Source organism: Sarcophilus harrisii, chromosome 1, assembly GCF_902635505.1.
Source record: "Sarcophilus harrisii chromosome 1, mSarHar1.11, whole genome shotgun sequence".
Lineage (NCBI taxonomy): Eukaryota > Metazoa > Chordata > Mammalia > Dasyuromorphia > Dasyuridae > Sarcophilus > Sarcophilus harrisii.
In genome coordinates, this window is record NC_045426.1 from 299,811,497 (window position 1) to 299,824,020 (window position 12,524).

Here is a 12,524-nt window from a genome sequence, read left to right on the forward strand (position 1 = left end):
GAGGGCATGTTTTCTAAATCCTATCACACTGATGGTTTTTAAAAATTTCTCCCTCGCTCCCTTCTTTTTTCCCTTCCTCCCTTCCTTCTTCCCTCCCTTCTCCCCCTCCCTTCCTCCCTTAAGTTATTTCATATGGGATCTTGACTTGCAGTATTTGTAATGATTATTTGGAATTCCTATATTTTGCTCTTTGTTCTTAGTGCTTGCCTTTGTGCTTAGTTGGATGACTCATAGATATGTAATAGTCTATGTTCTGTGTCCCATAGTTGGAGATTAAACTCTGGTTTTGATTTCACACAATGAATCTGGTGATTATGTTTGAAGTGACAGAAACATCCATTTTCCCAGAGAAGCTGCAAATATTCTGGAAGCAAAGACTACTTTTCTATATTTACTATGTTAAAAAATTGCCTTCTGTGTTAAGATTGCTCATGTTTCCTTTTAGAATTCTCTGAAAAAATGTTTTGCCAAGCTTTTCCGAAATCATTTCTGACCTAGTTGCTTGAATTGTAATTTCTTTTCATTTTCTATCTTAGTCACTTTAAGGAGGTTCCATTTGACTTTGCTTGTATTTGTGAAAGTGGCTTGCAGAGCAAATAACAATTTTAACCTGAAATTGTACTAATATCATGAAAAATTAGAAAATTAATTTACCTTAAAAATTTGCAGATTCTCTGGAGACTGAATCTACTTGTCTGTATTTACAATGTTTACCTAAATATTCTCTTCTATGCATGGTTTGAAATTATAACCTTGTCTTATAATTACTCTACTCAGAAATAAGTCAATAAGCCCTATAGAGAAAGAGTTTTTGTTACGGTCCTTTCTTTTTGTTAGCATACTTTTCTGGAGGTTCCTGTCTTTAGAAACTCATGGCTGTTAGGGTAGGAATTTTTACAAGTCCCTTCTAGCCCCCTTCCCACCTTTTTGCCACTGTAGTTTTCAACCTACACTGATTCCTTTCTAGACCTTTCATATAATTTTCACGCCCCTTGTTTTACGTCTTTTTATCAGGTCTGTGGTGAGGGGGAAGAGGGAATTGGGGCTCTCTCAAGGATAAGGATTTCAAGGAGATATGGAAATTCAGGGCTACTGTTATTATTTAAGTACCTTATGGTTTAAGCATGGTATGATTTGCTGTTATTTATAATGTTGTTTCTATATGAAAATAATTCCCAAATAATTGACTTAAAAATTGAACTTTTATAATTACAACCTGTTTATTAGTTGGAGAGTGCCTATACTTGTTGAAGGAAATATTATACTTTATACAAAGTTATTCTACACGCTATTTGCATATATCAATTTTCTTAGAATTAGGATAAGTAAATTATAATTATAAAGATATACTGAACATAATAATGCTTTGGAATGATACATTCCTTTAGGGTCATTGTTATCAGTAAGAGATACCATGGTACTATAGTTATGAAGTGCCAGTTAATAAAAAGCTCTAGGTCATAAAATAATGGATAGCAGAGATTTTTCTGAATTAGTCAATTATCATATTTAATCAGAACCTAAAATGAATAAGAAAGGCAGCATGATACACTATAAAATGCTGGACGTGAACTCAAGAAAAATTAGGGTTAAATCCTACTTTTATTACTTACTATCTGACCCTAGGTAAATCACTTAACCTCTGCCTTGCATTAAGGAACTCCATAGGACTTTCCCATCTGAATGGATCTTTAATAAAATACATCTAGAATTGAACTATTTTTTTTCCCTCTCCATACCCCACCTACAGTTAAAAAAAAAAAAATCACTCATTCTCTTGACTTTGTAAATGGTATTGGTGCAATTTGAATGCTCTCAATCCCTGGTGGTCAAGAGGTTAGTGTCAATAAGAGAGCTGCAGGTTTAGAGTGATATAATTCACTCATTCCCGAATTATTAGTTGCAAAATGAAAGTTTATTGTTGGACAGAAATCAATTTGTAAAGGGACTGACTTTTATAGTGGCAGAGACCTATTGGGAAATGGAGTTTTAGTGCTGAGCATGCTTTCTAGGCGGGCAGAAGGGTCCTGACAACTGAGCAAGCTACCTAGGGCCTTCTGCAAAGACCTTAGTTGAGGGAAGCTGTTATATTGGGTATCTTGGTGGGGGCTGGGACAGCCAGAACTGATCAGACCAGGATTCCTCAATTGAATTAGAATTTAGAATTTCCATGGGAGTTGGTTTGTCCCTGAATAGTATTGCTTCTCTTATCCTGAAAGGATGGGCCCTACCTGTGGAGCCTGGGAGATCCTGATCTCTGAAATCAGAGATCAGAAAAGGGGACACAATCTCTAAGAGTGATACTCTTAAAGGGAACATAGCTTAATCTTAAAGGGAACAGTTCCCCTCCCCCTTCAGTATCACCAATGTATCAATTCCTTAGGCTGAAATACTAAGCAATCTTTGATTTGCTCCCTTTTATTTTCCTCCTGCATCTAATAATTTATAGATTCCTTTCAGTTTTGTTACTAAAGATATGTCTCCATATCCATCTTTTTTTTTTTTTTTTTTTTTTTAAACCATTTCTCGCACCACATCTCTGGTTCTGGGTTCCATTATCTCCTGAACAATCACTGATATCCTCCTGATTGATGTTTCCATTTCTTGTACCTTCTCCTTTCTATCTATCTTATATATGATTGCCAAACTCAACTATGATGATGTTACATTTTTGCTTTCAACAAAATATTTAATTTTCTTTTGGGCTGTTCTTATGGACAGGAAAGAATGATTTTTGCCTACATAATAGGGCAGCATGATGGATTGGGAACTGAATCACTTAATTCTTTCTTCTGGTACAATGTTAGTTTTGAAGGAGCTCTCTGATGGAGGGCCTCAGGGTCCGGTCTGTATTCTTTATCAGTGACCTGGGGGAAAGTTAAAAGAAATGGAATAGTTACATTTGCAGATGACCCAAAGATGTATTGGGTTAGGGTCCAGAAAGATTTAAATAGAACAATAAGTGACCTGTACAGGTAGGACTAGATGATTTTTAATGTGCCTTTAAACTCTCAGATTCTCTAATTCTGTGTTCATGTCATGAATTGATCTTTATTACCAGAGGGAGCTCCCACTGTGCTAGATCTCCATTTTGCTAAAATTATGGATCTTTCATGTTTTTGAATAGTAATGATGATGATAATAGCTGATATTTATATAGAGCTTTTTAAAAAAATTTTAATAACTTTTTATTGACAGAACCCATGCCAGGGTAATTTTTTACATTATCCCTTGCACTCACTTTTGTTCCATTTTTCCCATCCCTCTCTCTACCCCCTCCCCCAAAAGGCAAGCAGTCCTATACATGTTAAATAGATTACAATATATCTTAGATACACTATATGTGTGCAGAACTGAACAGTTCTCTTGTTGCTCAGGGAGAATTGGATTCAGAAGGTATAAATAACCCAGGAAGAAAAACAAAAATGCAAGCAGTTTACATTCATTTCCTAGTGTTCTTTCTTTGGGTGTAGCTGCTTCTGTCTATCCTTGATCATTTGAAACTGAGTTAGATCTTCTCTTTGTCGAAGAAATCCACTTCCATCAGAATACATCCTCATATAGTAGCATTGTTGAGGTATATAATGATCTCTTGGTTCTGCTCATTTCACTCAGCATCATCAGTTCATGTAAGTCTCACCAATCCTCTCTGTATTCATCCTGCTGGTCATTTCTTACAGAAAAATAATATTCCATAACATACATATACCACAATTTACTCAACCATTCTCTAATTGATGGGCATCCAATCATTTTCCAGCTTCTAGCCACTACAAACAGGGTTGCCACAAACATTTTGGCACATACAGGTCCCTTTCCCTTCTTTAGTATCTCTTTGGGATATAAGCCCAGTAGAAACACTGCTGAATCAGAGGGTATGCACAGTTTGATAACTTTTTGAGCATAGTTCCAAATTGCTCTCCAGAATGGCTGGATGTATTCACAATTCCACCAACAATGTATTAGTGTCCCTGTTTTCCCACATCCCCTGCAACATTCCACATTATCTTTCCCTGTCATTCTAGCCAATCTGACATGTGTAGTGGTATCTCAGAGTTGTCTTAATTTGCATTTCTCTGATTAATTATGATTTGGGGCATATTTTCATATGAGTAGAAATAGTTTCGATTTCTTCATCTGAGAATTGTCTGTTCATATCCTTTGACCATTTATCAATTGGAGAATGGCTTGATTTCTTATAAATTAGAGTCAGTTCTCTATATATTTTGGAAATGAGGCCTTTATCAAAACCTTTGACTGTAAAAATGTTTTCCCAGTTTATTGTTTCCCTTCTAATCTTGTTTGCATTAGTTTTGTATGTGCAAAAACTTTTCAATTTAATATAATCAAAATTTTCTATTTTGTAATCAATAGTGATTTCTAGTTCTTCTTTGGTCATAAATTCCTTCCTCTTCCACAGGTCTGAGAGGTAATCTATCCTATGCTCTTCGAATTTATTTATAATCTCATTCTTTATGCCTAGGTCATGAACCCATTTTGACCTTATCTTGGTGTACGGTGTTAAGTATGGGTCAATGCCTAGTTTCTGCCATACTAATTTCCAATTTTCCCAGCAATTTTTGTCAAATAATGCATTCTTATCCCAGAAACTGGGGTCTTTGGGTTTGTCCAACACTAGATTATTAAAGTTATTGGCTGTTTTGTCCTTTGTGGGACACGGCCAAAGCGATAATAAGGGGAAATTTTATATCCTTAGAGGCTTACTTGAATAAAATAGAGAAAGAGAAGATCACTGAATTGGGCTTGCAACTTAAAAAAGCTAGAAAAAGACCAAATTAAAAACCCCCAATCAATTATTAAACTTTAAATTCTAAAATTAAAAGGAGAAATTAATAATAACAAAATAATAATAAAAAACTATTAAGAGTTGGTTTTATGAAAAAAAAACAATAAAATTGATAAACCTTTGGTAAATCTGATTAGAAAAAGGAGAGAGGAAAATCAAATTAGTGGTCTTAAAAATGAAAAGGGAGAACTTTCCACCAATGAAGAGGAAATTAAAGAAATAATAAGGGGTTACTTTGCCCAACTTTATGCCAATAAATTTGATTACCTAAGCGAAATGGATTGCTACCTCCAAAAATATAGGCTTCCCAGATTATCAGAGGAGGAAGTAAATTGCTTAAATAATCCCATTTCAGAAAAAGAAATAGAACAAGCTATTAATCAACTCCCTAAAAAAAAATCCCCAGGACCAGATGGGTTTACATGTGAATTCTACCAGACATTCAAAGAACAATTAGTCCCAATGCTTTATAAACTATTTGAAAAAATAGGGAATGAAGGAGTCCTACTAAATTCCTTTTATGACACAGACATGGTATTGATACCTAAACCAGGTAGGTTGAAAACAGAGAAAGAAAATTATAGACCAATCTCCGTAATGAATATTGATGCTAAAATCTTAAATAAGATATTAGAAAAAGACTACAGAAACTCATCCCCAGGATAATACACCATGATCAAGTAGGATTTATACCAGGAATGCAGGGCTGGTTCAATATTAGGAAAACTATCAGTATAATTGGCATATTAATAACCAAAGTAACAAAAACCATATGAGATCATCTCAATAGATGCAGAAAAAGCATTTGATAAAATCCAACATCCATTCCTATTAAAAACACTTGAGAGTATAGGAATAAATGGACTTTTCCTTAAAATAATCAATAGCATCTATTGAAAACCAGCAATAAGCATCATATGTAATGAGGACAAACTGCAAGCATTCCCAATAAGATCAGGAGTGAAACAAGGTTACCCACTATCACTGTTACTAATTAATATTGTATTAGAAATGCTAGCTTTGGCAATAAGAGTTGAGAAAGAGATTAAAGGAATAAGAATAGGCAACGAGGAAATCAAATTATCACCCTTTGCTGATGATATGATAGTATACTTAGAGAACCCCAGAGATTCTACTATATAGAGCTTTTAAGGTTTGCAAAGCATTTCACAATTATTTCATTTTTTTCCTCATAACAACACTGGGAGTGAGTTAGTGTTTTCATCCTCATCTTACAGATAAGAAAATTGAGGTAGGAAGAAGTTAAGTAACTACAGCTAATAAGTTAATAAGTTAAAGCTAATAATAACAGCTTTGAGTAGTGGATATATAAGTGCAATTGAGTCCTGAAGGTAAGAATTCCAAGATGTGGAAGTGAATAGAGTACATTCCATACAATAGAATAAGCCTTTGCCAGAGACATGGAAATAGGAGATCAGATGTCAAAATTATGGAATAGCAAATAAACCAGTTTGGCTAGGACTTTTGAGTGTATTAAGGTGAAATAATTTTGGAAAGGTAGACTAGATCTATTTTGGGAAGTGTTTTAAATGCCAAATCAAGGTACTTATTTTTTATTTTAGAGGCAATGGCTGGTCATTGAAGATTCTCATACAAAGGTTTGATGATGTCATTTGGGAAGATTATTTTGCTACCTGTTTGGAGGCTAGATTGGAAAGGGGGATAGAGTCAAAGCAAGGAATCCAATTAGCAGACAGTTGCAGCATGTCAGGTGAAATACTTATCGATAAGGACCTAAGGGTGGTGGTTATGTGAATGGAGAAATGGGGATGAATTAATGTACTGGTAGAGTGAAAAAGATATGGCAAGTGATGGGTTAAAGAAGTTAGGTATTAGGATAGTACAAGTGCAAATCAGAAAACAGTTTAACTTTATATATTAAAAATGTAGTTATAGACCTGATGCTGATCAATGATAAATTTTCATTAAGTAGATGAAATTATTGGTATTAGATAAATTCTTCTTGAGAATTAAGAATTAGTTTTTTTAGTGTATATTTCTATCTTCCTTCCAGGAGACATGAAAGAACGAATTGAAAGAAAATATTAAGTACTTACTACATGCTAGGCATTGTTAATACAATCCTTAACAGGATTGGAAACACAAAAATAACATGATCCAGTCATTGTTTTCAAGGGTTTTAATATGGGAAGAAAACATTTTGGGGAAGTTCAAGGATGTTGAATTGATCGACAGGATTGCCAGTTGACATTCTCTTTCCTGAAGAAATGGTAGTAGTGATTTGGTTACTATGTACAAATTAGGCGATGAAAAGTGGGATTGGTATTATGTGAATGGTGGCCAAATAGATGGCAGGATGGCCCGGAGAGATGGCTGGAAGGATTGTGTCTAGGCTGACTAGACAGGATAAATGAGTTTTCACTCACTCCCAAACAAAAACACCTCAGGTCCATGGTTTGAGTTCCAAAATTGAGTTAATTTCCCCAGGGATGAGGGCATGATGTGTGGAGGATCAGTCCAGAGGGTGCTGTTGTAGTTGGGAAATAAATTAGACAGCAGCAGGATAAACCATCACAGTCTCAGCTTTGATTTCAGTGTTTTCATGATGGAAATTGTGTTCACAGTGAACTTATCCGTTAGTGGCAGTGCAGATAATTGAGGTGTGAGAATCCGCTTCTGGTCAGCAGAGGTTCATTGTGAAAGAATTCACGAACCTGAAAAAAAAGTGGCAAAAAAGGGAAGTTTTATTGTTGATACAGCAGAAATCAGTTTTTGCTAGGAAGACTGACTTCCTCAGTGGCAAAGTCCTGGTAGGGAAATAGAGGTCCTAGTAGAGAAATCCTGGCAGAGAAATAAGGAGTTATCACTGAGAAGAGAATGTCATGTCAGCAGGCAGGGGTCCTGGCAGGAAGCCATACCAAAGAGAGAAAGGTTCCTTGACAAGGCATAATCCTGCTTTGGACATTCTGCAAGGAAATGAGTTTAAAAATGGCCTTTTTTATAAAAAATAGGTTCGTTCCATGTTGTCACTGCCCCCAGGCCCCTAGGTCAACTGTTTCCAATTGACTGAGACCTCTTAAGTTCCAGCTAAGTAGGCGTGGTTCTGAACTAATTTTCTACTCAATAGAGGGTGCAGCTAGTTACCACCAAAATAACAGAATGAAACCACTTTATCTTGATTCCCCAAGGCTGGCCTCTCCCAGAGGAGAGTTTCTTAAGAGTTCACCTCATGGCTTCCCCCATCAAAGTCAGAGAGGACAGTTTCAGGGTTCCCCCTTCCCCCCCACCCTGCCCATCAATGGAACCATGTTAATCTAAATATTGAAGAATTTGATCATAGTCAGAAATTTCAGGTACTTTTTACTTAATGGACTATTGGTTTATGTGTGTTAATTAGGTAAAATTGAAGAGGGGACCCCAAAACTCTAAAAATCCTTAAAGGAGAAATTCTCCTTCAGTTCTGCCTCAGTGAACGACCCCAATCCGAGGGACAAACAGTTTCATTCTTGTTATCTAGGTGGGGTCAATTCAGTCCTGAAACTCACTGAATTCTATTCAAATCCCAGCCCAATCTGATGAGCCAACTCAGGCTGTCCCAGCCCCCACTAAGGCACTCAATATAAAAGAGCCAAAGTAAAGTCTTTTCTTTGCGGAGATTCCAAACATGCCAGCTATGCCATGCTTGGTATGCCAAGCAGCCTCTGTCCATTGGAATATTATTTTCCAGTGCCACCCTCTCTTTACCCTCACCTATTTCCCTAACCAGACTTCATGCCTCTCTGTCAGGATATTTGAATCTGACCTTTTTCATGGCTATGGTATCATGGTTTAAATGAATCATTTGAATCTGTCACAGATACCAGTTTTCAATATTTCCACAAGTTTTTAAAAGTTTAAGCACTAGAAAATGAATATTATATTATTTAATTTTTGAGTGTTAATGATTGAATATGTGGTGACTGAAACATTAAGTTTGTGTAAGTTGTATGTTTTAATACATATGAAGAGAAAGAAATGCTGTTCTTTATTAATAATTAATTAATTAATTAGCTAAAATTTAAAAAAAATTAGCTAGGAACTTTTGTTTTTCAGTATTTGGAGGTTAGTTAGAAAATCTTTGTTTCTATTTCCCCCTTTCCCTTTAGCTCTAGATGGACAAATTTTGTTGATTTGTTACAAAGAGCATTTCAATTTAGTCCTTTTATAGGAAAAAAAAATTGTAAACCAGTCAGTCATCAGTAACAGGACACTTTTGGAGCAGTGAAAAAGTCTTGATTTCTGACAGATCTTCTTGGTTACTTCCGTGTTGAAGAACACAATAAATTGTGAGACTTCTTAGTCTGTTGAAATCTCTTCCTTACAGTGTAATAAAATCTACATTCCTGCAGTTTGCAATCATTACACCTTTGTTATGTCCTTTGTGACAAAATGGAATAAGTCTGATCCTTCTTGTAGATCAGGGCTTCTTAAACTTTTTCTACTTTGTGACCTTCAGGTGAAAATCTGAGAATCATAATTATACAACTCCCATATTCAGTTATATGACCTCAAATAGGGTCATTATTCACAGTTTAAGCTTTGTTTTAGATGATGAGCCTTCTGTTGGGTTCTTCCTTAACCTTTCTCTCCTTTCTTTTCTTTTTTGTTAAATAATAGATTTTTGTTTTCAAACTATATGCAAAGGTAGTTTTCAACATTCACCCTTGCAAAACTCTACTCTTTTTTTTTTTTTTTTTCAAAATAGCTCTTCATGGTTTCTTAAACCTTTCTCATATGGCATAGTTTCCAGACTTTGCAGCCCATTGTTAATTTTTTTTCCTGACTCTAAATACTTTGTTAGTGACTCCCAGAACTGAAAAGATAAACTTTCAACACATCAGGCAACAGTGTTAAATTCTCTTTTTAAAAATACTAAGTACTTCTGTTAATACAGCCTAAGACTTTATTAGTTTTAGCTTTTTGGTATTTATTACTAACATACACATATACATATATTTGTGCTAATATGTGTGTGTATATCTATATATCTATCAATACATATTGCCTATTTAACTGGGTTGCATAAATTTTGATGGCTGACATATATATCCCCCAGTGTGCCTAACCTTTAAATATATTTAATAAATATTTCCTGATTTGAAATCCCACTCATGGTAGCCACCTTGAAAATTAACTTTTCTGTTCTCTCAGATAAGCCTGTTGGGGGTTACTTCTCTATAGAATAAAGAGCCTCCTTCAGACAAGTTATTTTATTGACATAGAATGCTGAGATATGAAGTGGTATAATAGGCTTGACTTGCTACTTAATTTTTCTTTGCTTTTTTTTTCCTTTTAGGTGAACTGCGTCAAGCTATTGTGGCTATGATGAATAGAAAGGATGAATTGGAAGAAGAAAACAGGTATCTTGTGGCCTTGCAGCTAGAAATTTTTACTCTCCCCTAACCACTTTTTAGTATTCCATGTCTGAGGCTAAGTGACTGTCTGTCTATCTATCTGTCTATTAAATGAAACTTGCTCTGTTTTATGCAAAATGTACAAAATAGCATTAAAAAAATCTTGTTGTGTCTATGTTTTGTTGCATAAGTTTACTTCCCAGAATAACAAGGGGGATATTCTTGGTCTTCTGAACCACTTTTGTTAATAAGAGATCCTTAAATTGTAGAGTACTTTGAACAATTCAGAAATAGTTTTACCTCTCTCTTCTCATTTTTAGTCCAGAATGGTTAAATCAAGTTTAGGAGGAATGACTAGAAATTAGGGCTCTTGACATCAGATTCTGGAAAGATGGAAGGATGTGTATCCTGATGCATTTCCCATGGTTCACCTAATAAATAAGCAGTTGCCTAATATTTGAAGAGTGGCCATGTTTTTCCTTTAAAAATCGCCAAAAAAAGGCTTAGCAAAGCTTTCCAAAACCACTGCTGACATAATTGCATGAAGTGTAATATGTTCTCATTTTGAATTTTAGTTTGGCCTTGTTTATATTTGTGGCATGCCTTTAGAACAAATTAAAATTTTGGTCCAAAAATGTGCTAATACTTTGGTGCCATATAGCAAGATTTGTTCCGGTTATGTAGTGTGTAAGTGGGCTTCCTCTCCAAGAAAAAAAAAAGTCCTATGCTTAGTTGTAATGCTGGTAAAGTTATGTTTGGTTTTTCTTTCAACAGTTAACATTTGAATAGCTTTGGAAAGAACTGCTGCTCTAAAACCAGAAATTATGTTCACAAGAAAACTTTTGGTGGGTTGATAAGCTTTGGAAGGCAAGACATAATTGATTGTGAAATGATAGAATGTCAGCATAAAATGTCTTTAATGGGTATCTTTTAAAGAAAACATCTTTTGTATGATTCACACATTCTGTGCTTGTTTGCATACCATTGATTCTTTTTCCAACCTCTGCTTTCATTTTCTTTGCTAAACTTCTTTTCAGTAAGACTTTGACAAGATGACCCTTATTTTTTTTTTTAAAAGGCAAAACAAAATAAAAAGGCTAATTTAATGCAATACAAGTTTAAATATGGCCTATTTGACACTTCTTATAATTAGGGACAGTGTAATATTTGTTTTATTTTCACTGAAACTTTCAAAATAATGACTTAGGTATATGTTTTCTTGGTCTTACTGATTCTCATTCATTAGCCTTCATATTCAATGTTCTTATTGTCCTGAGATTCTAGGACATATTTTGGGACACTCTTTAAATAACTTTATCTGAAGGAGCTTAAATATAATTTTATTTTAGAGCAGAGTAAAAAAAATCAACTGGATTTTTAATGGTTGCTCTATTTTGTACTTTGTGGGCATTTTGCTTTTGATGTCTAAATATATGAAGTCCCCTTTACCCCCTAGATCATTACGGAACCTGCTTGATGGAGAGATGGAACATTCTGCAGTGCTCAGGCAAGAAATTGACAACTTGAAACGAAAAGTATCTGAACAGGAAGAACGACATGTAGCAAAGATACAGGCATTGGCAAGGTGGGTAAAATGAACTTGAGAGCAAGGAGTTGGTTGTGTATGGATCCATTTAATGAATAATATAGACTGTAAGGACCCTGACCAAATAACCTGATATTCTTTAGAAATACATTTAGAAAAGAACAGGGTATAAAACTCTTTCATGGAGAATAGCAAGAGAAACATAAAAATTGAGTGATTCTCAATATATGTCTTTAGGAGTTGGGATACATATGAAGCATAAAGATACAAATCTTTAATAGACTTATAACATTATATTGCTATATCTACAATTGCTACTGTGATGGAATTCTGTATTCATGTTGAGCACATGTTTGTTGTCTTAGTTTTCATAACATCAATTCTTTAATTTTATTATAAAAACAGAGAAATCCTTGATCTCCTAACCCTCATTTTTTTTTCTCCTCCCTATTTTTCTCTTGTTTTCTTTTCCTTCCTCCAACCTGTCCTTATTACTTTAGGGTTTTAAAATGAAGTCTGAAAGGAAAGAGACAATAGTCAGAAAAACTACAAATTATATATGCTATATTTATAGTTGTGTTGTACCAAAACTCCCACTAAAATGCTACTTGATTTCCTTATTGTGGTATGGAAGTGATGTTGGTGCTTAAGGGTTATGGCAATTAAACTCCATCAGTTTCTACTAATTTATAATAGTAGTGTATAAGTATATATAGTATAAAAGAAATAATAGATATATACTTAGAAGATCTGGCTTTGAGTCCCAGTTTTTTTTTTTTTTTCTTGATAATGTGAT

General features: G+C 34.6%; 1 protein-coding gene across 7 annotated transcripts in view; it reads left to right on the plus strand.

The window, feature by feature from the left end:
- The window catches only part of SNX29 (sorting nexin 29), a 629,780-nt gene that overhangs the window by 130,369 nt on the left and 486,887 nt on the right, over positions 1-12,524 (plus strand). For all 7 annotated transcript variants that reach the window (XR_004230463.1, XM_031944363.1, XM_012542944.3 and 4 more), the window contains 2 exons: positions 10,125-10,188; positions 11,639-11,767. Coding sequence is in view for 6 of the 7 variants with exons in the window: in XM_031944363.1 (XP_031800223.1) it covers positions 10,125-10,188; positions 11,639-11,767 (193 nt within the window). In the remaining variant the exon portion in view is untranslated. The remainder of the gene's footprint in view (positions 1-10,124; positions 10,189-11,638; positions 11,768-12,524) is intronic.